Below are 25,010 nucleotides of genomic sequence, written 5' to 3'. Positions count from 1 at the left end.
GGCTTTGCTGTTTAAACAGTGGCTGCTTATTCACGGAAGCACTTAAAGTGTCACGTCACATCTAAACTGAAACCTTCAACCCCCTCCAGAGCCGGGCCACGTCCACAGACACCAGTGGGAGGGTGAACTGAAACTTTCTCTTTTAGAGAAGCTGGACAACATTTACTTTGTGGCACGGGGGTGTTGCGTTTAAATGTGGATGTTGCAAAAGGCCTATCATTTCAACCCCGGCAGTATCAAGTTTCCAAACAAAGCAACATGTATTAATTTGACTAATTTGACAGAGGGAGGGGGGGGGGGGGGGGGGTCAGTATTCTGACAAATAAACATAGAAACGTTATTTCAAGTGAAAACTCTTGACTCTTACAGTAGCAAATCGAGAGCCAGAAGGAGGCCTGGGAGGGGGGGAGGGGGGGGGGGTGGAATGGCTGAAACGTATGATTCCCTTCAGGCGGGCTGACGGCCAGCCTGCGAAAATAAACACGCGATCCCAGGGTGTGTTTATATTGGGGGGGGGGGGGGGGGGAGACGGCTTTTAAAATATATCCCAGCACTTGAGTTTGATTTGTGAGAAGCCGGAGCAGGATGAGAATCGGTCTCCTGGGGGCACACTGGGACACTTATTTCTCTCAACAAAAATAACATTACAGCGGTTTTAGTCATGTATTTTTCACTTTCGTAAAAGTAGCAAAAGCAACGTGTAAAAATGTGTCCCGTGCTCACTGAACCGGGCAGAATGTACTTCTTAATCCTCTTAAAGATTTTTAATATGATTGTTGGGCAGGGAATTTGGGGGCCTCCGCACTCTGTGTAGCATATTTGGCCCAACATTCCTTCTTTATGCTCACGATATGACACATTACAAATAAAAAAGTGCTATAAAGACAATTCCAGATGGTCAAATGAACACTCACTGGACCCGTGTCATGTATAATGCAGTTACTTTTTCTATCTTAGTTACTGCTTAAGACTAGACAGTATGTTTTAGCTGGTCTGTACGGACTGTGCAGTATTTTCTTTAACCACAAGGCGGCGGTGCAGCCACGCTGAACTCTAGTGGGGTGATCCGTGCAACGCAAACTCTCATATAGCGACACACTGAGGGAGGCATGGCATCCAGATTTTTTTAAAGGGAAGTGTTATTAATATGTGGTGATACATTCTGCAGAGCGTATCGCAAGAGCTTGTTTGCATTGTTACGCTCACCTACACGATGTCAAGTAATAAGAAATCATCACGACAACGTTTTTTTCTTTTATTCAATCAGATTCTAAAAAGTACAAAAGAAATACTTTCTTTTATTTGTTCTAAAAGTGTATAATTTCAAGAGTTAAAGAGATCCCTGTTGTCCTTTTCAGTGTTTCTGTGATTGTGTGTGTGTGTGTGTGTGTGTGTTTGTTTGTGTACGAGGCAGGAACTCAACCAAGTCAGTGTCACCGTGAGATCTGATCCTACAGAGAGAATAATGCTCACAATAGGGGACAACGCATACTGTACAACGGCAAGAGACGTCCGAGAGACAGTTGACACATTTTAAATGTACAAGAAAAGGGCGTGGTTCTGTCCGTGTGTGTGTGTGTGTGTGTGATTACGCCAGGTATCCAGGTTTCTAGTTCCGCCACACCTTCAGCCCTGCATTTCTCAGGGGTCTTCCCTTTCTTTTCATTCGGGCCCTGCATTGTTTTGGCTTCCTCCCACCGGGCTGTCCGTCAGAGAGGGGAGGGGTGGGGGGGGGCGGTGTCTCTCACGCTGCTGTGTGCATTGTGTGCCGACTAAATGGCATCGGCGTGGACAGCAGGGGGCTTGTTTCCAGTCCTGCTTGCCCCACCACCAGTTTTGCCCTCCCAGTTACACGGTACAGGTCAGACAGATGCCCGAGGAGGTCGGTGTCAACGTGGCTCAGTCCGTTTGTGTGCTAAAATGTAGTAATAGTCCAGAAAAACAGGCCACAGCAAGAAAAATAGAGGCCACGTGACCTTTAACCGCTTTTTTTTGTTTTAAAGCTATATCTTTTCAGAGTTTCATTAGTTTTTTAAAATGATTTCATCATTTAATGAACACCAATAAACATGTTATTATTACTCTGCATTAATTGCAGTCCTTATTTTCCTTCCTTGGATAATAAAATTCCATTTGAAATAAGATTTATTTTCACTGTTAAATTAAGCAATGCGGCAGACAATGTATAAAAATTCTCCCACTGACTTAGTTTAGTTTTTGGGGGGCCTTCCTCTACAATGAGTCGAGTCTTTGCCCTCCTCCTGGTTCCTGTGGGACCGGACTCACCAACAGTGGCTCCGCCCCGACGAAAAAAAAGACCCGCGCCTCTGCAGACAATCTCACCTGTGACAACAGCCACTACAGCGCCAGGGCCGAGGGAAGAACTGAGAGTGATGTAAGTACCCAGTTGTCTTTCTCCTCTAATTGTACCCATCAAGTGACTTTATGTCACTGATGGCAACGAAGGGGTTAAGGGGTGAAGCAGATCAAGTTTTCGGCAATGACAGAGATAAAGTGATGCCTTAAATCCTTGGATCTTCTATTTTCTTTTTAGGTGTACTTTGTAGATAACATTCTAACAAAAACCTCTGTTTAGTAGCAAAACACGACTGCACACAGAGCCTCTGTTTTACATAACTGTAAATAAAACTAAAAACTAAAAGTGCAACGAGAGAAACAAAACAATGCTTTTTTTTTTGTTGTCCCAGCACTTTGAGGACTTTCATGGCCTCCACCTTCTCCGTGCGCAGCTACTCGGTAGGTCAGCCCTCCCTCTCGGCCATGTCCGCCAGGGACAGCGTCCGCTCCAAGCCCCCCTTCCCCGGGGGCACCATGGCCCTGGGCCGCTCCGTCTCCATGGGCAACGGCCTCAACATGCTGGCCACCCGCCTCGGCGGGGCGGCGAGCGAGAAGGAGACCATGCACGGCCTGAACGACCGGCTGGCCACCTACCTGGACAAGGTGCGCTCGCTGGAGAGGTCCAACGGCGAACTGGAGGGGAAGATCAAGCAGCTCATGCTCGAGAAGGCTCCGAAGGGGCACGACATCGAGGGGATGATGGCCCAGGCGCACGCCATCGGGCAGGAGGTCAGTGTCTCGGGGGAATTTTTTTTCTCCATCAGGCAGAAACTGGTGGCTTCGCAGTGATGGAGACGTGTCCCTGGTGATGGTCTCGATCATCACACCTGAAACCCAGACTAGCAGAAACCTCTTTCTTATTTCACTTTGGAATTTGGAATTTAATGATGAATATGCTTCATGTCGGATCTTCATTAACCTCCCGCCGTGTCTCCCTGCCCAGATGAGGAAGAAGGCGCTGGAGAACGCCCGCATCCTGCTGGAGATCGACAACGCCAAGCTGGCGGCCGACGACTTCAGGGTCAAGTGAGTGTCACGCGGTTCTTTTTTTGCCTCGCCGCGAGGGTTTTTTTCGCACGCTCGCGCCAGACCGCGCCAAGCGATGCGGATAAATGACCTCAGTGTCAGGCTGTGAAATACGACCGCCCCCCCCCCATCCCCCACCCCCCGTTCCCACGGCGCCCGTCGGGGCCGCAGCAGGGCTAAGACGGATTGTGCAGGTCAGAGGGACATCGTCGGAGTGCAGAGTGGGCAAAGTGGGGCTGGGTGCCGTTTTTTCACATTGTGTTGATGGTATGTTCTGTGGCCTGGTGCAAAGGGGGCGATGCTCCAACCCGGGGCCACTTTTGATGGTGTCGACAGCAACGTGCATGTGTACTTTATGGATTGATGAGGTAGCAAGGGGCTTTTCATACGCGTTCATCCACTGGGGAATTATTTCAGGTTATTGGGGTAACAGAATAGTATAACTATATTTGCTCATAATACTGCACAATATTGCTCATTATAAAGTGTTTTCACATTGCTGCAATGATACCTTCTTTTAGTTTCCTATTGTTAACAAACATTTCATTTTTTAAATGAAATTAGGATCCAGGCCGTGGAACACTTTTAACATTTAACAAGTTTTGTTTTCCCTGCAGATGGGAGGCCGAGGCCACCATGTGCCAGTCGGTGGAGAGGGACTGCCAGGCGCTGAAGAGAGCGAAGACCAACCACGACCAGCTGGTGGCCACTCTGCGGGGGGACCTGGACAGCCTGAAGGAGGAGCTCTACTTCCTGAAGAAGAACCACGACGAGGTGAGACCCTCACCGAGGGGCGAAGGTCACGTCAAGACGCGATCAACGAGCGCCTTCTCGTCAAAGTAATCACTTCACAAGTCGTCACGGAACTGTCTTGTCGGCATTGGAAGGCGTCTTTGAGGCACGGGGGGGGGGTTCGCCGAGTCTCCGTGGAGTAACACAATGGCAGAGAGAACAGTATCCCACAGCTGAAATATAATCATTCTAAGTGGGCAGACACGCCACTGGTCTTTGTAGAGCGCTTTAAGGTAGCAGCAGAGCACCTGTGTACACAACAGAGAGAGGAACACTGGAGGAACCTTCCAGACACACCGATTATGTGCTTAGACTCTGAGGCGTGGCCTCCAGGATGTGGACTGGAAACCCCACTGAAGACAGTTCTTTTAAGGGAGCTTTGCACAAGCAGACGTGATAAAACGTTTCACTGTGACAAAGACTGGTCGTAAGAAAGAAAATCAAACTGAAAGTACTTTCTTTTGGCCCCTTAAGTTACTCGTTATTTTTTGTGCTTTCACTGTCTTCAGTGCCCTAAATATTTTGTAATGGGTGGATTCTGTTCTTTACTCATAACTGAGAATACAAATACTATTTCAACCTGTTTGAACTTCCAATGAACATCTTTAAAATAGTCAGATGTTAAGAGGGCGGCAGAAACAAAGATGTCGTACCATTAAACCCCCGCTCTGCCTTCCCCCCCCCCCCCCCCCCCCCTTTAAGGAGATGACTTTAATGAAGTCGCGCCTGGCCAATGACCAGGTGAGCGTCGAGGTGGACGCGGCTCACGGCCCGGACCTGGGAGCCATCATGGCCGAGCTGAGGGTCCAGTATGAGGGCATCGCCCGCAAGAACAAGGAGGAGGCCGAGACCTGGTACCTCAAGAAGGTGCGTCCCGATCTGTTGTTGATCCACCGAAAAGGGACGATCGCGGGCCGGGGGCCGCATGCTCAACGTCCTCCTGAATGCATTTCCATGGATGTCCTCAGCTGGACGCGGTGCAGTCGGAGGTCAGAGAAAACAACGAGGCGCTGCGCTGCTCCCAGAGCGAGCTCAGCGAGCGACGGCGTTTCCTGCAGGCTCTGGAGGTCGAGCTCGACAGCCTCCGGAAGCAGGTGCGCCACTTTTACACACGTTTGTCCCTTTAGAGACCAGCTGCTGGAGAGCCACAATTCAGCCCCCCCGGTCGTCTCTCACTGAGCTCCGGTGATCAATCAGTGTGACAAGACAAAAGACAAAAGTCTCATGTAGGCACATGTTAAACGAGCACATAGATCTGTGCAGCAGTGGGGGGGGGGGGGGGCAGTAGGGCTTGTTGATGTTTGCCTAATAGGTAGTGAATGCAGAGCTATTACGGCGCTGACAGTCTCGAGTGCCTGTGGAGGAGTGGTGACCTCAGCGGGGTAATACGCGGCAGTGACGGATGGTAGAGGTGCTCAACCCGATAAAGGAATATTATGTGTAATAAACCCTGCTTTGTGCGAGCAGTCTGGGCGGTGCCTCCAGGAGTCTTCTTGTAAAGAACTGTTTTTATTCAGTGTATTCTTTTCTACACATGGAGCATTTTGAGTGCTGCCTTTGTTGGGGCTTTGCAGAATGTCTCAGCGTATCTCACTCTTTCAAAAACGACAGATCTGATCTATAAGGTTCTGATCTCAATTTCATTTGGTTTGTTTTGCCATGACGGTCAACATAAAAAACCCCAAACATTGACATTGACATATTTTGACCCATATGAGGGGTTTACAATAAACACAAATGCATTGTTAATATTGCTTTGTAGCCTGTGTGGTAGGACTCATCGCCATGACTACGGGCTGGTCTCTCCCGCTCACAGGTGGGAGTGCTGGAGGGAAACCTGGGGGAAACGGGCCACAGGTACTCGGCGGAGATGGACCGTCTCCAGGCCACGCTGACCCACCTGGAGGACGAGCTGTCTCAGCTGCGTTTGGACATGCAGCGCAACAAGACCGAGTACGAACAGCTGCTGCGCATCAAGCAGAACCTGGAGATGGAGATCGCCACCTACAGGAGGCTGCTGGAGGGGGAGGAAATGTCAGTGAGGGCCAAAATTCCACCGCCTACACTCATAGTGTTGTGACATATTTCATAGTTGATTTTGAGACGGACGTCTTCTCTAGAAACTCTTAACAGTAAAAAGGAGCAAACGTAAGGTGTCCTACTTCCTGGGGGAATTGAGTGAGAGGGGTGTCGTCTCGCTCCATCGGATGACATTGTCTTATTCTTTCGTCCCACAGGGTGAAAGAAACACCTCCACCTCCGAAAAGTAAGTTTACGCCACCTTTCAATGGGATGCCTTTAAAGGAGCTCTTTGCTTCAGGGACTTTCTCCAAAGTTCTCTTCATTATGTTTACATGGCCCTGTGGTAACTCCTGCAGGAGGTTATGGGCGGACGACTAATTGTTGGTTGGTCAGCATTGGCCTGTTATGAAAAAGGGTTGTTTTTGTTCAATTCATTATTGGCTCTAATCCGATCCTTTGTGGATCCTTTGTGGATCCTTTGGGGCCTGGTTGAAAACAAATCCACAGTAGGCAAAATGTTGCAGAGGCATCGAATCCTTGAGTTACAGACTCTTAATATAGCCCACATGACATTGTAATCCAGGGTGTGGTTGCTTAATACCCAAAAGATCTGATAAGAGGCAAGTTGGATATTGGATCTCCGTCCTTTCTCATTCCCTTTTGTATGTCTTGGCATAAAGTATAAAGTACACATAATAACGTCCTTCTGACGTTTCTGTTCAGCATCACAATAAGGGTAAGACATTGCATTGCTGTTAGACGATTCTTTCTTGTCTCATTGAACTTCGACTGACATTACTTTTTTTTTTTTTTAATTCCGCGTCACAGAAGAACCGGATGTCAGGACGAGGAAGATAGTAAAAGTCGTCACCCAGACCATGATCAACGGCAAAGTGGTGGATGAGTCCAGCGAGGTGGAGCAGATCGAGGAGCGCAAAAAATGAGCCATGAGTGTGCGAAGAGAAGAAGACGTCTCTTAAACCCAAAGCCTGCTGACAGGCAGCTCTGAAAAAGGCCTCGAGCTTCATTTTCCATGCACAAAGCATTGGTCTTTTTCATCCAGCTCTTGTAATTAAACTCGGCGCATGCTGTAGCCTTAATTGTAGAAATCGACCATAGCAGCTGTACAGTGTCAATAAAACAGTGTTTCGGAAAAAAAAAATGAGAGTCCATGCTCATTTTCAAGTAAGTCGAAACTTTGACTGATACTGGAGGAACATGATCGTCGGCGTAGCAACAAAGAAACCTGTGATTCTGCACCAAGAGGGCAGAAACCACAAAGACCTAAACGCAACGGTTTCAGCTTACGGGCTTTTGTGTGTTTGTTTGCGAGTGTTTTCGTTTCAGTGACTTTTCCTTTTGAATTTTTAACGCACATGTACATTTTGTACAGTTTATAGGAATTTAAGAAATGTTTGGAACACGGCCACTAAAAAACTAAGTAAAAAAAAAAAAATGTGTAAACAGTCAAAATGTGACAATCCACAATAACAACACGAATCCCGGCAGCAGTCAACAACAACGGTAAAAACAGTTTAATTTCACTTTATATTTTGAATGTTATATTTAGGTTGTCGGGGGTGTTTTTTGTTGTAATGTTCCGTATTACATAATAATGTTTTTCCAAACCTTTCCCGAAAATTTGAACGTTCCAATTTGAATAGGCGTTACAGAAACAAACTGAGTGCAGACTCAGCTCAGGGAAGCACTGGTTTCCTGCAGCTTCTTGTGAGCGCGGGTCTCACATCAGTCTGTCACTCCGGCGTGAAAAGTTTCACTATGATGCAGAAAACAATGAACAAACACAGCGCCAGAGTCAGACGCCACCGATAGCGTCCGAGTCCTGATATAATGTCTCGGAATAAAAAACGGTGACTATTTTTTTCTCGCCTTTGTGACAAACTTGTAAAAATCCGAATGCAGAGTTTCCACACAGACTTTTAAGTGTCATCAAGCCAGAAAGGAATGTGACGCACCCGAGGTACTCCTTTCTTTCACCTAAGATCATGTTTTAAGTACAAATCTAAGCAAACGTTCTGTCAAATCCAACGTAGAAGGACTCTCACGAAGAGATTAAGTGACCAACCTGTGCTGCTCTCTGATTTGATCTTTTTATCCCCGGTTTTGGACTGATTAACATGTCTGTTGGATTCAGTATAGTCTAGTTCCATCTAGGTGTCTCAGCTCTGCAGATTAGCTCTTTCCCTTGGACATTAATCAATGTAATTAATAATAAAAAAATAAAATGTAATTTATTAAGTAATGAATTTCAGTATCAATTCAGTAATTGGAGCTCTACAGAGATCAATCTAAAGGGTCACAAGACTAACATAGAAATTAGAGAAGCAATTCATCTATTTTTGCTCTTGTCTTGTGTACAAAAGAACATATTTAGTCACAATTTCTGTTTCTCAATGGCAATAACATTAAAGTCATTGATTTAATATTTGACCAACATTATATCTTCTCACCTTGGCCTTGTGACCTCTTCTGTTGACAAATAAATCTTGTTTTTTTAATTGTCATTATTTATTGCCTTGTGATCAACACATAGTCATCATTTCATGTACAGTAGTAATGTTTGGTTCCTAAATTAAATGGGCGTGACAAGTAAATACACCATGCTTATAACTACGTTGCAAATGAACTAAAAACCTCAAATGTACATCTCGATATATAGATAATGAACAAAACCACAGATAATATGCAGTGACTTAATCGATTGTTAAGTTCACTTATGCTGCCATCTGCTGGTAGAGACGCTGAACACGTTTTATGCGGTCATATTTTTAGAATTATTTCTACTTTTCGATTACTTTTTTACTTTGCTATTTTTCAAAGGGACAAAATTAAAACGTGATTTTCAACAATAATCTAAATTAGGTCAGTTGGTGCGGTTGGTAGGGTGAGTCCAGTGGAGGGATCTTTGTTCCTTAAATAACTAAAACAAAAACAATGATACCAGAAAACCGCTTCATGAAGAGCGTCCTCCGAAATAAACGATCTTTGGCTGAAAGACTTCGTCAGTCAAAGAACCGAAATCGAATCAACAATCAACAACATGTAAGTTTGGTGATGAAACACAAAGCCTGGTTATTCTGTTTGACTTGTTCGCCTTGTGCTGTTAAAGTATACTATTTATCAAAAAATCGAATGTTGAAGTTAAGTTAAGCTAAATAAATGCTAACGCTAACTCTGCTAGCTTGACTGACCGTTAGCTAACTTGGATGAGATGCTAAGCTAACTTCGAAAAGCTAAAGAAAGGTAACGTCGTAAGAATTATTACGAGCAAACGTATTATTATTATCAGCCAGAAGCACTAATGTTTTGGAATTAAAATAAGGTCTCCTGCTAAATATGTTATTGTTTACAAAGTGATGCTTTATTGTTTCCTAAAACATAATTGTAGTTCTTCAAGATGAGGCCCGAAAACGAAAGCGGTTCTTTCCCTCCAATCAGATTTAAAGCTCTCGACTATGTTTTCGAGGTGAGTTTAACGGCTTGTTCAAAATTAATTACATCACAATAACTAACATTAAACCTCAAAACTCTGCCCTGTGTATTTCAGACCTCCACTAGGCTGAAAGTGATGATGAACTTACTGGGCCTGCCGGCCCCGTATCTTACTGGGACCAGTGACCGGTACCCGCACAGGGGCCAGTTACCTGAAGGCCCCTACAGGACCCCGTGGATCAGAGGTACACACATCAGCTGCTTTGTGCACGTTCTGCATCGGATGTGTAGTTCAGGGCACTGTAGTAAGTTGCATATTGCTAATGCATGACATCTTTAACCACTATTTGTAGGGTATAACAAATAGTAATGATCATTTTATGGGCAGAGGGGATATATATATCATTGTGTATCATTGTGATATTATATATATCATTGTGATCATTAAACACATTTCAGGAACCATTTTAATAGCAACGATGTGGAGTGTTGGTGACTCCCAAATAATGAAAATAAGAATAAAGAGCATTCTTACCTTGTCTAACGTTACAGAACCAAACCAATCTAACCCAATGGAACTGAGACAGCGTAGAAAATAAATACCTGCAGGTGTCTGACTCCCCTAAATGAGACAAGCACAACCTTCTCTTTAACTCGTTATAGGAAAGGTGATCTCCACCTGCAAACTGTTTGTCAGTGGCTCCGTGCTCGATGACCTGGGAGAGAAAAGCCAAGCAGACATTTCACCAGAAAGGTTCAAACCGGTCTCACTGTGTTTCATTTGAATCACAGTATGTTTTATTGGACTCGTCGCAATTTCTATTGATGTTTCAGATTTCTGAGTGAGGCAAAAGAGGACGTGGAGGCGATAGCGGGCTCTGATGCCGACTCACTGAAGGGTCCAGAGCAGGACGATGGCTTCTGCTTTTTAAAAGAGACGCGCATCAACAATCCGTGTCAGGAATCATTTTTGAAGTTGACAACTGACCAGATGGCACCTGGAGGCGCAAACAAAGGTAGGTCAATATTCCTATAATTGTAAGAACGTCTGTGTCTTTGTTCGTCTTTCTCACCAATAACATGTTCTGCGTCTGTCAAAGAGCTCCTCCTGAGAGAAGAGCTCCTGGTTGCCGATAACCTGCCACACTTCAGGAGACATTTACCCACGCTGAAAGCTAAACTGTCCCGGCTGAGGACGCTTCCCGTGGCCGACCCCCTGCTGAGCTTAACGGGAGACACCATCCCCGAGGACGCCATATTCAGGTGTGTATGTTTTTCCTTCAGTTGTTATGTGCTCAAAGTGGTTGCACAAAAATCTGCCCATGAGGACATCACTTCCCTGGTTTTATGGTATTCATTCAAATATGTCAGATTACAACGCTGTGGTAGTGGCAGTATTAAGTACTACAGTTTTACTTTAATAAAAATACCAGTGTAGAAATACTATGATTCAAGGTAAAACTCTGTTACTTTCTCCTTCTGCTTTTTAGGCCCTGTGCGTCTTTTGAAAAACCTCCTGATGAGTTCCCCACGGACCTTCAGACGTGTCCAAACGTTCACGAGGAGTTTGGTAAAGAGTCATTGATGAAAGGAGAGGTGACTTAAAAAGAAACATATTCAGAGTGGTTTGTTTCTTCTGTTTTAAGATGACTTAAAAAGTGTCTTTTTTTTGTTCTGTGAAGTCTCTTTTACTGCCTGTTGTAGTGGACACGCTGAGTCTTAGCCATGAAAACTCCACCGCCTTATCCAGCATTTTTGGTCCACTTAATGTTGCTCCCGAGCAGCTGGAAGAGCAACTTTCAGTCCTGGATCTGCTTCATAAAGGTAATTAACAATATATCAATTAATTAGTAAATATAAAAATAAACAGCGGCACAAAAAAGTAAACTTGTGTACTGGATTCGCATTTCTCTCAGCTTTCCCCTCCGATGGATCCGCGCCGGTTGACGTTTCCCGTTATGAAGCAGCGGAGGAGCCCGGCGAGAGATGCCACGCGAAGGAAGGCTCGGCGGCGCCAGAGGGTAAAAGTCAAAAGAAGAAAAAAACAACCTGTTATTTAATATAAGTAGCAAAACCATACGCCGACCTGGAATATTGTCCTGTATTCAACATTTTACTCAAAGGTTACTTAAAAGTATGAAGGTATTTGCTGCAATACAACAGCTGCCGTCCTCTGGTCATTAAAGTTCATGCCTAGAATAGAAACATTATATAAATATAACTGCAGAGAACTCTGGCTGCGGGTGTAATGTGCAAAAAAACCCAAACAACTCAATCTCCCTCGAAGGACGTGTGACGCTTCCAACTGAAATGGGGCTGGACGTGACCATGACGCCGTGTCTCAAGACGAGTCTGACCCGAATGCGTCCGTCCCCGCGCGACCTTCCACGGGAGGCGGCGTCAGTGGCCGGCGGCGGGTGAGCGAGGAAAGCCGCGTGGAGGGACTGCTCGTTGGTTCCCACTGGGTTCAGTTCATTCACCAAGCGCCAAGACTTCACCCCTTTAACGCTTTCAGAGAAGAAAAGCTTGTATGTTGCAGGGTTAGATGTTGATGCAGGGAGTTCCTGTTGTGAGGCAGAATAGATGCAGCGTAGAAAAGCTCTCGTAACGTCGATGGTGGCCGCGCAGGTCTTTGGTGTCAGCGAGAGCTCGGGGAGAGATGGAGACGGCCCTCTGGAAGGCGGAGAAGCACCCGACCTTCGTGGTGGGCTTTCTATTTGCAGGTAAGCGCTTGTTTTTTTTGTTTGTTTGCCCGCAGCAGTTTAGAGTGCTGAGTCGGAGAAAAACTACGACGTCCATCCGAGGCTTCCATCCGTTTAATCCGCTATATTTTCTCACAGAGCCTGAAACAGACGGACCAGCTGTCGACTTCCAGCCGCTGTCTGAAGCCCGGAAAGCCGCGAAGTCAGAGGATCGAAGCTCTCTCATCGCTGGCGACGGACTGCAGGGGGAGGCGGAGGCCGGAGCCCCGCCGGTGCATTTCACAGAGAGCTTGAGCCCCGACCGCTCCCCCGGCACGGAGGAGGAGAAGGAGGACTTCACCCAGCTGCCCCCTGAGCGCGAGGACGGTGAGGCGGTTTGTTGGAAGGAGATTTCTACCATAATTGAGCTAAATGAATCGAGTCGATGGATAAAAACACTCTTCATAAATGTATGGTACAAAAACAGAAATATCTACGGTGAGTAAAGTTCTGGACTGAGGGTCATTTCATAGACGTGGATCTCATCTCGTGTCTCCTTTGGTTTCAGGCACATCTGTCCCGATGTCGCCTCACTCGAAGGAATGTGAAGCGGCTCCTTTTCGGGCTGAAACGTCTGCCGGCGACACTCGGCTCCACAACCAACCCGCTGGCGAGGGGGCTCGCACCGCATCCCTGATGCCCGCGCTCGTCACAAGCGACAAGGAAGGTAAACCCTCGACATTTTCTAAAGCCGATGCCACCGCCAGCTCCAAAGATGAGGGTGCCGACGGGAGGTTTTTAGAAGGTGAGAGCCGAGATGACTCGGAGACGGAGCGGGACGCGGCGCCCGGCGGAGAGCATCGGAGATGTCTGCCGGGTACAAAGCGTCGGCTGGAGAAGCACCTCGACCCTCTGACCGCCTTCATGATGCTGAGATCTCAGGCTCGGCTTTCCGAAGCAGCCGAGAGCTCGACTTCAGGTACTCTGTGACACGCCAGTGTGGTTGAAATGACTGATTAGATTATGCATTCATTCATTGTTTATAAAGCCTAAAGATGATTTTCATCACCTTACTTACTTACTTACTTACTTTTATACTTTTATTTCTTCTGCTAACTTTTTTTTGGTGTATATACATTTTTAGGAATGATAGGTTAGTGGAGTTAAAAATGTACACAGTAAACATCTTTTGTATCAATTAATTTAAAAAACTGCATCAATATATGGATTTTGTGTTTTTCAGGTAAAATACAATATTTCGACTGCTATTACCTACTGTTATGTAAGATTTCATTTTTTTTAAACTATGGCTCCTTCTGGTGGTCAAAACTAGAATGTAGCCACACATATTCACAAAACTATAATTTTATGTTTTTATTTTTGTTGCTGTACAAAATTATTAATAATGCAGACCATGAATGATTGGTCCAATCAAAAAGAAAATAATTAATCAAACCGTTTGGATAATTGATTATTAACTCTTTTTAAATGTACATTTGTTATTTGATTATAATACTGAATTATTTTGGTTTTTGGACTAAGACTTCACTATCGGCTCTGTGAACTATGTTACTGATATTTTGGAGAAAATAATATTACTAAAAAGAGAAATATTCTGTTGATTTTTCTGTTATTTAAGCAGGCCGCTAGTTTTATCACTAAGTTACTACTGTCACGTTAACGTGGCTTCATTTATATGGACTTTAAAAACATGCAATTCAAATTCATAATACATCACTTTAAAACGCACATCAAAGTCTGTTCACACACTGTCTCATCGCATCGTTTCCATCAGCACCAAATGTCGAGCAGCAAAAAACAACATCGGAGCATCGTCAGCCTCCCATGGCGCAGCCTCACAGATCAGATCAGAGGCCGACGTATATGAGCAGCGCCGTGTCAGCAAAGGCCACCAGAGAGCAGAATGAAAAACAAACCGGCCAGTCCATCCATCAGAACGGACAGCACAGCAGAGTGGTAGAAGTCCAAGCTACGGGTACGGTACCAAATGAGACACCAAACCGGAGAAAACACCTAAATATGATTGTTCCCGGAGTGTTTGAAGCCTGTGACTTGCTCCCCTGCGGCTCTCGCTCCCTCACAGTCAGCCAGCAGCGCGCCCACGGTGAGCTGCTGGCCTTCGCTCGGCCTCGCATGAGCTCCGCCGGGCAGCTGGGGCTCAACTTCGCCGCGCGAGGAGACTTCAGCCGCCTGACCCCGGACCGAACGCACTTCCTCCTCAAGCAGCAGGAGCGGGCGCTCTACGCCGCCGAGCTGCACGGAGGTACAAAACACTCACTTCCTGGCGCAGGAACAAGAGCATGTTGTTTTTGTCTCGTAGCTTCGTGGCATTAGCGTCTGAATTCGGTAAAGGTGTGTGAGACCCGTGTGCCGTGCCCTGTGTGTTCAGATCACGAGGAGCTGTTCAAACAGGCGGCTCTGATTCATGTGCTGGTGACATTTAAGGAGATGCTGCTCAAGTGTGACCTCGGCACTGCACTAGGTCGGTATAACTCCCATTTATATCTGCAGTTTTGTTTATAACTAGACTCAGACCCAGTGAGAAACTCTTCCAACAAAAATAAACCAACCGTGCTCTAACTGCCCTTCTGCTCATGCACTGAAGAGTACCTGACCAAGGCCGCTGAGGCGCGTGCGGAGCAGAGTCTGGAGCAGCTGCTGAAGAGGCTGCGGCTCATCCTCTACCTCAGTCACAAGAGCCAGGAGTCCAACCTCAAACTGCTGGAGCTGCAGAAGCTGCTGGCCTCATGGCTGCAGCACACAGGAGGAGGGCAGAACGCCGCGGAGAAGGTCAGTTTGTCCCGCAGCGACGGATCAGCGTTTACTCAAACGCAAACTGCCATGATCCTTGCTCATTCGCCTTTTTCCGTAGATGCTCGTCATGATATCCGTCGACTCTGACCACATCAGGTCTTCGATCCTCGGCGGCCTGAGCCACGTGGCGGGTGAGCAACGCCTTCCATCACATGTCAGCAGACTCAACACCGCTGTGATGTGCGTCATACTGCTGAGCATGTGTTTGTTTTTTTGTCTCAGGTGCTGCTGTGGCAGCCGTTCGTCCCGAGGAGAACAAGAAAAAACTGAATGGTGCCAGTGTGGTTAGCAGGTAGCAATCATGTTTGTATTTGCCGCATCCTTTAATTCACATATGTCAGCACATAACAAATGATAATAAATCACACCCAGACTTTTCGGTGAGAGTGAAAGCGTTGCTCTTCCTTCCTGCCGCCACGCCCCGGCAGCACGTGCGACAGTGTGTGCGTCGTGGTGCACGAGCAGCACGTCGGGCCCGACTTCCCGTGGAGCAGTTTCTCCCTCGTGGTGGAGTACGACCACCCGGGTCAGTCGCCATGGGCCGCGGTCTGCGGAGAGAGGAGCATCAGTCACCTCACCTTCCACACCGTCGTCCCCGAGCCGGGTCAGCCGCCCACGCGCGGATTGTTCACACTCATTGTGCGGTAACGCGCAACGTCCGTCTCCCTAAACCTTTGTTTGTTTTCTTTGTTTTTACCAAAAGATGAGCCGAAAGCCTGGAGGCTCCTGGAGGACGATGTGCCGTATGTGTTGTTGGTCACAGAGGGGCTTCTCGACTGCCCCCTGCTGCTGCAGACACTGGAGTCAGGGTGAATGTTCGAACCGAATCACACGCAGAATGACAAATGTCTTCATTACGCGTGGTGGTAAATCAAAAAGAGGTTTTGGCTTCATGCGAGTCCTTCAAATGTTTTTGCAATGATTGCAAGTTTATAATAAATAGTTACAGCGATTGCTAAATACATTTTTATCACAAAACCCGTCGTCCCGCCATCCCGCCGTCCAGACATTTTGGGGGAAAACCTCTGAAGATCTCTTCTCCGGCAGGTTCTTAAATACAATGTTTCTACCAAGTGAAGATACGCTATCGTCTGACAAACATGTCTCTGTTAAAGGTTTGATATAATGGTGGTGGAGAGGAGCCACAGCCCGTCCCTGCAGATGCTCGGAGGGACTCATCACTACGCTGTGATCACAGTGGATGAAAGCACCGCCATCATCATCCAGGTACCAGGGAGATACCGGCTGCCTCCTCCAGCTCTCTGTAACTCACTCACATCCATTATGATGCTGGATTCATTTCCTTTTTATCTCCCTCTACTTGTCGGTTACTGCATGGAAATGTGTGGGAAAACAGTCTTGACGCGTGTGTGTGTGTGTGTGTGCGTGTGTGTGTAGGAGGAGGAGGAATTGTGTCAGGAGCGAGCCAGTGAGAGAGTAGTGATGAGGCTGGCCGCTCTCTCTTTGCAATACAACTACTGTTGGCTCATCCTGCACTGCAGAGAGAGCCAAGGAGGAGGGTCAGCGTCCACACACACACGCTCACACACACACACACACACGCTCACACACTTAATTCTGCTGTTCTTGTGATGACAGGTTTTCCACTGAAGCCTTCAGCAACTTGGTGTTAGTTTATTCGTCCCTGGTGCTGTTCGCCATGAAGTCTGAGGATCTAGACATCAAGGTAGAACAAATTTCCTTTCCTTGCTGTCAAAAAATCTCAAATATATCTGTTTATATTGAAGATATGGGAAGAGCAAAAAAGGCCCAAAAAGCAAGTTGTTTGCTTCACTGATTAGTTTTGAAATGAAATAAGCTGGCAGGATAACAATGTTATCCACGTAGTCTGCTGCTCTGTTGGTCAGGTGCTGATTGTGTCTGAGGTGACTGAAATGGCCAAATGGATCAGCCAGATCTGCTTCCACAGCCTGATGGCCGGGGAGAAGGACCCTCGCAGCTACCTGGACAGAGACTGGCTGACTGTGAATCCTTCAGAGGTGATCTGTCCCGGGGAAGCTACATTAGCATAAAGCTACTTTATTTTAATGATAAAACGCTAAATGGGCTGCGTCATTCGCCCATTCATGTTGCTTCCCTCCAGGAGGAAAGGTGCCTGGTGCAGTTCCCGTGTATCAACCCTCTGGTCGGTCAGCTGATGCTGAGGAGAGCGCCGTCGCTCCGGTGGCTCCTGGGGGCCTCTCTGTCCCAGCTGATGGAGCTGCTCCCAGAGGTGCCGCATAAAGTCCTCAAGGTGAACGGAGACTTATCGCCATCTTTAATTATTACTTTCATTATTATGATTATATATTTGTATGTATGTATTTAAAACAAATCTTTTGAGATACAAAAAACTTCTGCAGTTTAAACATTAAATGTAATTTACATTTTATCAATAAAAAGAAGTGACTCATCATGAGAACATTTGAACCCCCCCTCTCTGCTCTCTCTGGTTTCAGCTGTTTAGTGACACCACGTCCCTGTACACCGGCACCGTGGACCATCCGGAGCCTCCGAGCGCCTTCACTGAGACACACCACCAGACACAGGGTCCACTCTGCATCCCCTGGACCCCCACGGAGTATGTGAACTCTGACCTCCGGCAAGAGGCCCCCATCAGCCCCCGTGCAGAACTATTCAGCGGCGACCACGACACCGGCTTCCTGTTCGGAGCCGACCACAGCTTCAGCGACCCGGACTCGGCGGTGCGGTGGGGCGACCCGGCCTTCGGACTCGACCTGAGCTCCTCCCTCGGCGCCGCAGTTGTTCCCCTCAAGAGCGTCCGGACCGCCAGCGGCCCGTGGAGAGAGGAGGCGCCTATTTTTTCCGGCTGGGGCGGCAGAGCCGGAGCGGCGGGGAGAGTCGTGGCGAGAGCCGATGGCGACTGGGCCCAGAGAGCCGAGGGCGAGTGGGCCCAGAGAGCCGAGGGCGACTGGGCCCAGAGAGCCGCGTCGGATCTCGGCGGTCCTTTCGAGGCGGATCCCACGTACGGGGTGAGCGGCGCTTACTCCGCGGCCTTCGGTGACCTATGGCGTCCGGACGGCCTGAGCCCCCCGAAGCAGGTCGCGCCGTGGGGGCTGGCTCCAAACGGCGGGGAGACGCCGACCGCTTCGGCCAGCTACGGCTCCAGGTGCTGGGCGGGGCGAGAGAGGAAGAGGAGCGGCGAGGCGGCCCGTTTGGTTGGAACAGGTGAGGGCGACTTTTTTTTCAATGAAGGCAGAAATGCAAACAAAGTCGAATCGGAAGACAACGCGTCGAGGAAATAAAACTTAAACATCTGCTGGAGCTCCGGCATCAGATCAAATAAAATAAATACATGAAACAAATATAGATGCTATATTTCCAAAGGAAGGCCTTCCTCTACTTCCACCCTTTGAGGTTTGATTTCCTTTTGGCGATAGTTGGAAAGATTAGGGATTAGGCACTTTATTTGGATGGTTGACTTTTTTTCTTACTGGAGGATTTGAGATATTTCCTCCTCTTTGTTTTGCAGTGTTGACGCCACTGAAGAAGGGGAGGTTGAGCTATGAGGTTGTGCCCGGCAGAAGTGATGGACAGACGAGGCTGAAATTATTTTAGGCACAAATCCTTTGTACCTGAGGCTGGTCTGTAAAAAAAAAGAAAGATGTGTGAAATTCAAGTATTATTAAGTTTTAGAGTTTTTCATTCATTCAGTTACAGGATGTTTTATTCTGCACGGTTAGTCTGCAGAAGGGTTTCTATGGTGAGCTAAGTCTTTGTTATGAGTTGTTTGGAAGCTTTATTCTTGAATTTTCCCCATAAATGTTATTTATATGATTTATTTAATCAAATCTACAACACTAGTTCTTCATTTTAGACATAATTTCAATTTATTTTATTGTTAAGCATTCAGGACGGGATAATGGTGTATAAATGTATAATTAACACCAATATAACATTTGTAACATTATAAAATATTAGAATTGTAAATTGTAATTGTTGAAAATACTGCACATTTATAAACAGTTGAAACGGCCTCTACCTGCTATTTTACTGTTTACTATGTGTTTAAATACTGCTTGTAAGCAATAAAAAGGGCGTCGTTGGCCATTTTTGTTTTCACAAAGTAAGACCACAACAGTGCACATTTTATTTTGGTTTTTCCCCACACAGAGCATGCTCAATAGTGACAAACAAATTGGGATTTATGGTTGGAGGAGTGGGATCGAGGGTCTTTGCCAGCAAAACTGATAACGCCTCTCATTTCAGCAGCTCCAATGGTGGGGCTATTTCTTTCTCTCTTTTTTTTTCTTTTTTTTTTTCATTTAGTCCAGCAATCCCCTTATCATCGTCTCTCAGCATGTGGAGAGAGTGCTTATCTTCACGAGCCAGCAGAGTGAAGCCAGTTCCCCGAGGAACGATCCCCCCCAGACAAAGACAACCCCGAGGGACATCGACTCCAAGCCCCTCGCCCCTCGCCCCCCCTCCTGCCCGTGGACAGCCGCATCCAGCCCTGGCCACCATCAATAACCCACCAGGTTTTTTGGGGGCCTTTTTCTCTTTTTCTAAACATCTCTCTCTTGCTTTTTCTGTCTGCAGACAAACAAAAGACACTAACTAAATGGGTTGTTTGTTTCTTTAACGGCGCAAGGGACAAAAGACGCGCGGGGGGGGGGGGGGGGGCGAAAGGAGTCCCCGTGTGAACGCTCGGTAAACAGCGGCGGGGTAATGGCGCCGTAATTGCCCTCTGACTACGCTCACTGAATGGGACAGGGGAGATGTTGTGGGAATTAACAGGCTGTTTAAACCAAAAGCCACCCTTTTAGGTTCGGACTGTGCGCCGACCGCAGCTGTAAAGGTCACACGGCTGTGTGGTCGTCTGTGATCCCAGGCAGCAGTTAACTGTCACCTGTGTGTTTCCTCTCCTCTTAAATAAAACCCCAAAACGCATAAGGATGGGGGGGGGAATTAAGACCAAAACCCATCATGTCACTTGTTATTCGGTCCTCTCCGAAAGCTGCAGCAAGCGCGCATTTTATTCCAGTCCACACCCGACTCCATGCATCGTCCCCTCTCGGGGGCTCGCGCAGTGCGCCGACACGTCCGAATGCTTCACCCGACTACCAGCACGATAAAAAAAAGACGCTGCAACAAATGCGGCGCAGTCTTCCCGGTTTTTCGGGGGTCCGGGACGGAGCCGCCGAGTGCCCGGGCGCCCGGGCCTGCAGGTGCAGCGCCGTGGACGTGCAGCAGGGCCCATGAATGGCCGTTTAAGAAAGAAAAAAAAAAAATAGAAAAACGGCCCCCATCGGGCCCTCGTCCTCCAGGCCCGGGGGCTAATCCCGGCCCCTAATCGGATTATGTAAATTCCTACTCCACACGGAGACTTTTATGGAAGGCTGCGTCTTTGAAACAACACTTGAAGGGTGTAAAAGGAACAGTGACAATTGGTTAAACTAGACTTTTTTTTTTTGGGTTATCTGCACGGAGGTTTAAAGTGGGAGGCAGAGGAAGGGGGGGGGGGGGGGGGGGGGTTGGATAGAGGTGAGTCAGGAGGCTGTAATTTATGTGTGGCCCCTTGGAATGGCTCAACAAGATTACCATAGTCATTACAAAACACATATTGTTCAACTGTCAATCTGGATGTGGTATTTTTACCTTTTGTGGGCCAATCGGGCCGAGTTGAATGGCGGAGCGGCCGGTGACATCAAGGTCCGGCGGACGGTGGGCCGTCCGTGCCTAATGTCAGGGAAACAGAAAGGGACAAGTGTCCACAGCAGTGAGCGAGGGATCTCACAACGTCTCAGTTTCACTTCAATGGGAATGTACTTATCATAGCCTCCAAGGATTAAACGAGCAATGAATCATAAAAGCAACAAACGAATGGTCACTTAAAAGGCCGTCGAGAAAAGGAGAAGGAGAAAAAAAAGAAAAAAATCCTGTCAAATGTTGCACAGAAACACCTATGAAAATCAGCTTAAAGCGATGACGTGTGGAGGAGATACTCATAAATCCACCTCCATTGGTTCTAAGTGATAGAAGGGGAGGGGGGGGCTGGTTAACAATCACTGCTCAGTTAACATCAACCACACACACACACACACACACACACACACACACACACAATGCCACAGAGGCAGCACACGTCACACAATAGGGTTCACCCTGCTATAAAGTGTGGGGATGCGAGCATGCGGCAGTCTCACCCCGTCCCTCCCTCTCACTCTCTCCTCCCCTCTTCGCTCACAAGGGTCCCCTCGGCCAGCATGAGAAGACACGTCTGAGTGGACCTTCCACAGCCCCAGGACTCCTGGACACTCGGCGGTCTGCAGAGGATTTCTGTCCGTTCCTACGCGTTCACACAGGTGAGGTCGTCGTGCTGAAGCGCTCGTTTTACCCCTTCGGGCCGCGTGCGTTCATTTTCAGCGGCGTAAAACAAGGCGATGTGCATTTTACCAGACTTCGCATGAATTGGAACATCAAACTGTTTGAGAATCTCCTAAAAACGGATCAGATAATACTAAGCTTCAACCAACCTCTTCAGAATGAAATATACTGCACCGTGTTGACATGTGATACATGTAATGCACTATAACGTACCCTGTGTTTCCCTATATTTTTTATGAATAATCTGTTCATTCACCTGTATGTGCAAACAGGAGGATTTACCAATATATATCTCCTACATTATTGTGTCAAGTATTATTAAATATGTTAAAAGTGTATATCCTGCTTGTTATTGCTAAATACTGTAGAGGGAGTAGTAGCATTTTTACAGTGAAAGCCTGGTACAAGCCAAACAACCCTTTAAGTTAATTTATGACTAAAATAGGGACAATATGAGGTTTTTTTTTAAAGCACCAACAATTAAAATAATTCTGATGAATTGTAGTATTTCCTGAATAATTATCAATATCACTTCGCAGAAGAAATCACACACACACACACACGTGGCCAGTTTTCATGACATACACTGACTCTTTCTCCTTCCAATCCCGTCACCTCAGAATTAAGAATATTTGATTTTTGGTTAAGATGCACATTATTTTCTTGATTTACTATTTTGTTTTTAAATGCCCTAAAAATATAGTGAATAATTCCCATAAATGCTTGCATGCCAAAGGTGGTTTCTCAAAATGTCTTTTTTTTTTACTAAAAAGCATTCAAAACCAAAAGATTATTATTATTATTATTATTATTATTATTATTATTAGCTGTTATCTATAAGAAAGAAAAGAAAGAAATCTTCCCCACTTAACAAGCTGGAACCTCAACCCTATTTCAAATTGTCAAAACTCCCTCTGTATCAAACGACTGATCCATAACCCGACGCCTCGTTACAGCTCCCCCCCCCCTCCCCCCGGCACGATGACCAGGAAGGTGTTCACCAACACGAGGGAGCGCTGGCGCCAGCACAACGTCAACACGGCCTTCGCCGAGCTGCGCAAGCTGATCCCCACGCACCCGCCGGAGAAGAAGCTGAGCAAGAACGAGATCCTGCGGCTGGCCATGCGCTACATCGGCTTCCTGGTGCGGCTGCTGGAGAGCCAGAGCGGGGGGGGGCAGCCGGCCGGCCACTCGCCCGCCGCCCTGCTCACCTTCCTCCGGGGCAGCATGGAGCAGCTGCACTCCCCCCCCCCGCACGGCGGCTGGGCCCTGACCAGCGACACCGAGGTGCCGTCGCCCGGCTCCAGCTGCGACGGCTCCGAGGCCTGGTAGAGCCCCGCGGGGGGGGGCGACTCTCCCCTTCGACGGCGGCGTTTTGTGTGCAGAGAGGTGCGATATTGTGTGATGTTTGTGGAGCCGGGGGACTACGCGGGTGTTGATATGTGATTTGTGTTCTGCATGGAATGGATGTGTTGAAACACCACCAGGATGTACAGTGTTGCCTTCATGTCTTCACGATAATGTTGCTTGTCGCCGGGCAGAGTGGAACTAATTGGGTTTTGCAATGACGGGGTGCTTCGCCGATGAGGAAAACGGAGGGGATTACGGAATTGCTCATTTCAAGCCACAGATTCAGTTATTTGAGTAGATAATGGCTCACACAATTCTGCAGAATGCAATTGTCTCGAAAGAGCCTTTTTTTTCTTCTTTTTTTTTTAAACCAACGACATGCAGTTTTTCTAAATCTGACCTTTATTTTCATTAAGAACCAATCCAATCGGTCTTCAGAGGAGGACGTTCCGTTTTAAGACTTTGGAGGTTTCTCGCCAATTTGGCAAAACAACGTTGAGTGTTGGTTGTGCTCAGATTTACTCGTAGGATCGGGCTGAGGAACTTCAGCAGAACCGACAATCCTCTCACAGCAAACACATGCTTCATCCCACAAATATCTCCTTATTTAAATGTGTTTTGAGTCTTTGTAAAATACGCATGTCATATAGCCAAAGATTCTGAATTGATTGTCTACTGTGAAGAGTGTGCTTATTATCTTCTGATACCTATTTTGTAAGTTATTTTGGTGTGCTTGTGAATATACAGTATGGTATTTATTTGAACTATTTATTTAATAAATGATTTGATAATGATTTTTGAAATCTTTTAAATGCCAGAGGTCACTCAAATCATTCTGAACGTCTGCCGCAGGAAACATTTTAGATGAAGTACAACTACTTACTACATTTAAGCCCGTTTTGAACTGTAGTGAGTGAAATAACGCATACTAAAACAGATATTTGAGTGTACAAGGGAAATAAAGGAGCGTGGGAGGGAAACATCAGCAGCAGGAACGCCGAATAAAACCAAAAAACCATAACTCAAACCCTAGCGGGCCGTTCTCAGATGGTCAGTCTGCGATGGCCTCGTGAGTCAAAGTGACGTCCGGCTCAAGAGGCTCGAGCCGCCGCCTCTTTGTCCCGAGCTCAAAAGGCCCGAGAAACATCGGCCCACGAGTCCTGTGATGACCGCGTGGACACAGAGGTGACCTCCGCCCCGGTAAAAGTGACAGCTTAACTTGTGACCCCCCCTTGAGGGTCGGAGGTCGTGCTGCAGTCAAACGGGGTCCGGTGGACCGGCGTGCAGATGGAGTTTACTCTCTGGATTTAGAACTAAGGCGACTCATTCACCGTTTAACTCTAAAATTCCAATTTCATTCATTCACAAAATGTTTTTTAATGAATCGATTAATGATGAGTCAGCAAATAATACAACAGTAAAAAAAAACAAAAAAAAACATACAGTTGCCTATAAAAATGACCTGTTTTGTCTTTCCGGAAATAAAAAAAAAAAAAAACTGTTTCCAATCAAAATGAAACAGAAAGACGCAGCTGCTACAAAAAAAAAAAGCTATTTTCAACCGAATAAATCATGAGAATCATTTTTGTGTCATTCCACACACTGACTCCCATATGCACCCCGTCCCCTTGTTTGTCATTGGAGGTCAGACATTTACTCGCCTTTTGTCACTGTAACGCGTTTTTTTTTTTTTTGAGGCGAAAAGGCCGCGACTGACTGAGCCGAAGAGTCAACACCGAGTCGGCTCGTGCGGCGGCTTTCACTGCGCCCTTTTAAACTCTTAATGGCTGATGGCGTGTAAAACGGAGCAGAGGGCAGCTGGACATACTGGCTGGGAAGCCTGTGGGAACTGACAGGTGACTCTTTGTCACCCTGCAAACATGGGAAATAAATATATTGTATAATAATATTGAACTGGGAGCCACTTCCGCAGCAATTTTCACGGGGAATGGTGAAAAAACTACTACTACTGCAGTAATTAATAGCTGTACTTCCTGGTCACGTGTATTTTGCTAATATTAAAGCGTTTACTTGTTTGTATCAGGAATGCATTTTTAAACTGTTTCACGTTCAATTATTCAGAAATCCATTTCAAACTGGATTTTGCTGATCCGCCCTTATTTAACAAAAAAAAAAAAAAAAAAA

General features: G+C 46.8%; 3 protein-coding genes across 3 annotated transcripts; all 3 read left to right on the top strand.

Annotated features, from left to right (window-relative positions):
* The first annotated feature begins 2,254 nt into the window (after positions 1–2,254).
* Positions 2,255–8,292, top strand: krt1-c5 (keratin, type 1, gene c5). Its single transcript, XM_037482966.2, has 9 exons — positions 2,255–2,395; positions 2,709–3,087; positions 3,302–3,384; positions 4,002–4,158; positions 4,879–5,043; positions 5,145–5,270; positions 5,993–6,210; positions 6,414–6,442; positions 7,027–8,292. The coding sequence occupies exons 2-9, from the start codon at positions 2,725–2,727 to the stop codon at positions 7,140–7,142; spliced, it is 1,257 nt and encodes a 418-aa protein (XP_037338863.2). The 5' UTR covers positions 2,255–2,395; positions 2,709–2,724; the 3' UTR covers positions 7,143–8,292.
* Positions 8,293–9,425: 1,133 nt separating this feature from the next.
* LOC119224729 (protein shortage in chiasmata 1 ortholog) lies at positions 9,426–22,484 on the top strand. The gene is made up of 28 exons (XM_062562192.1): positions 9,426–9,685; positions 9,767–9,896; positions 10,315–10,405; positions 10,486–10,667; positions 10,752–10,914; positions 11,142–11,247; positions 11,334–11,475; positions 11,568–11,672; positions 11,939–12,068; positions 12,265–12,374; positions 12,492–12,719; positions 12,901–13,311; positions 14,128–14,328; positions 14,437–14,616; positions 14,743–14,835; positions 14,959–15,143; positions 15,226–15,298; positions 15,390–15,459; positions 15,596–15,771; positions 15,871–15,976; positions 16,283–16,394; positions 16,566–16,687; positions 16,767–16,854; positions 17,036–17,167; positions 17,272–17,421; positions 17,627–18,356; positions 18,661–19,666; positions 21,379–22,484. Exons 1-27 carry the CDS (start codon positions 9,617–9,619, stop codon positions 18,744–18,746), a joined length of 4,371 nt encoding a protein of 1,456 aa, XP_062418176.1. The 5' UTR covers positions 9,426–9,616; the 3' UTR covers positions 18,747–19,666; positions 21,379–22,484.
* On the top strand, positions 22,480–24,227 carry tal2 (T-cell acute lymphocytic leukemia 2). The gene has a single exon (XM_037481997.2). The coding sequence runs from the start codon at positions 22,497–22,499 to the stop codon at positions 22,845–22,847; it is 351 nt and encodes a 116-aa protein (XP_037337894.1). The 5' UTR covers positions 22,480–22,496; the 3' UTR covers positions 22,848–24,227.
* Positions 24,228–25,010: the final 783 nt, after the last annotated feature.

This window comes from Pungitius pungitius, chromosome 5, assembly GCF_949316345.1.
Source record: "Pungitius pungitius chromosome 5, fPunPun2.1, whole genome shotgun sequence".
In the NCBI taxonomy this organism is placed as follows: domain Eukaryota; kingdom Metazoa; phylum Chordata; class Actinopteri; order Perciformes; family Gasterosteidae; genus Pungitius; species Pungitius pungitius.
The sequence above is the reverse complement of the archived record's forward strand: the minus strand, read 5'-3'. Positions and strand labels throughout refer to the sequence as shown.